The sequence below is a fragment of the Eimeria mitis genome, genomic scaffold (genome assembly GCF_000499745.2).
Source record: "Eimeria mitis Houghton genomic scaffold, Emh_scaff1101, whole genome shotgun sequence".
In the NCBI taxonomy this organism is placed as follows: Eukaryota; Apicomplexa; class Conoidasida; order Eucoccidiorida; family Eimeriidae; genus Eimeria; species Eimeria mitis.
In genome coordinates, this window is record NW_013567591.1 from 633 (window position 1) to 1,884 (window position 1,252).

The 1,252-nt window shown below is 47.2% G+C and overlaps 1 protein-coding gene across 1 annotated transcript in view; it reads right to left on the reverse strand.

Annotated features, from left to right (window-relative positions):
- EMH_0029430 (adaptin N terminal region domain-containing protein, putative) overlaps window positions 1-1,095 on the reverse strand; it is a gene marked incomplete at both ends in the record, with an annotated part of 1,490 nt that extends 395 nt beyond the window's left edge. The window contains 4 exons of the mRNA XM_013494302.1: window positions 204-284; window positions 408-467; window positions 713-784; window positions 1,018-1,095. Of these exons, the coding sequence (XP_013349756.1) occupies window positions 204-284; window positions 408-467; window positions 713-784; window positions 1,018-1,095 (291 nt within the window). The remainder of the gene's footprint in view (window positions 1-203; window positions 285-407; window positions 468-712; window positions 785-1,017) is intronic.
- Between the last annotated feature and the right edge of the window lie 157 nt (window positions 1,096-1,252).

Sequence of the window (1,252 nt, forward strand, 5' to 3'; positions counted from 1 at the left end):
AGCAGCAGCAGCAGCAGCAAGAGCAGCAGCAGCAAGACTGTGAGTCTAAGTATGTGTGTATGTGTGCTTGATGGATAGCTAGAAACGAGGGTTTAGCGTGTGTTGCGTAGCTGCTGTATATCTAGGGTTTAGGGTTTAGGGTTTAGGGTTTAGGGTTTACCTATCCACTTTGCTTTTGCTGGGGTTTGGTTAGCGAGGTTTACGGCGTGTATGTGAGCGAACGAGGCGCTGTGGCCCAGCAGCTCAATGTATATACACCGAATCACAAACTCCTGCATCTTCCGCTGCATGCAAACCCTAAACCCTAAACCCTAAACCCTAAACCCTAAACCCTGTGTTTGTATGGATCTGAGAAAAAAATTCTGCGTCTTTTGGTGTATGCAAACCCTAAACCCTAAACCCTAAACCCTCGCTTCACACAGCAGCTCAATGTATATACACCGAGTCACAAACTCCTGCATCTTCCGCTGCATGCAAACCCTAAACCCTAAACCCTAAACCCTAAACCCTAGACCCTGTGTTTGTATGGATTTGAGGAACAAATTCTGCGTCTTTTGGTGTATGCAAACCCTAAACCCTAAACCCTAAACCCTAAAACATGCACCAGAGAGCACGCACAGCAAGTGCAACAGAAAGAAGGGTTTAGGGTTTAGCTAGGGTTTAGGGTTTAGCTAGGGTTTAGGGTTTAGGGTTTAGGGTTTAGGGTGCTTACAGTAGAAACCCTCGGTTGGTTCATTCGCTGCTTAAGCAAAACAATTTCATTTTGTATGATTCTATCCTCCTCCTGTACACAAACCCTAAACCCTAAACCCTAAACCCTAAACCCTAAACCCTAAACCCTGAGCCCTAAACCCTTAGCTAGGCGCTGGTTTAAGCGGTGAAAGTACCATCAAACCCTAAACCCTAAACCCTAAACCCTAAACCCTCGCACTGAGAATAAAACCCCCAGTAAAACCCTAATCCCCCCTCAACAAAACCCTAAACCCTAAACCCTAAACCCTAAACCCTAAACCCTACCTGCTTGGATCTCGCCTCGCCTATAAATTTAATCAAATCGAAGAACTCGCGGCTCACGTGGGGGCCGGCGCTGTTCATCTTCGCTAGGGTTTAGGGTTTAGGGTTTAGGGTTTAGGGTTTGGGGTTTAGGGTTTGGGGTTTGGATGGAGAGAAGGGCCTGAAGCAAAACCCTAAACCCTCGGGTCGTCCTGAATGTTGTTGCTGCTGCTGCTGCTGCTTTAGAAGCAGCAGCAGC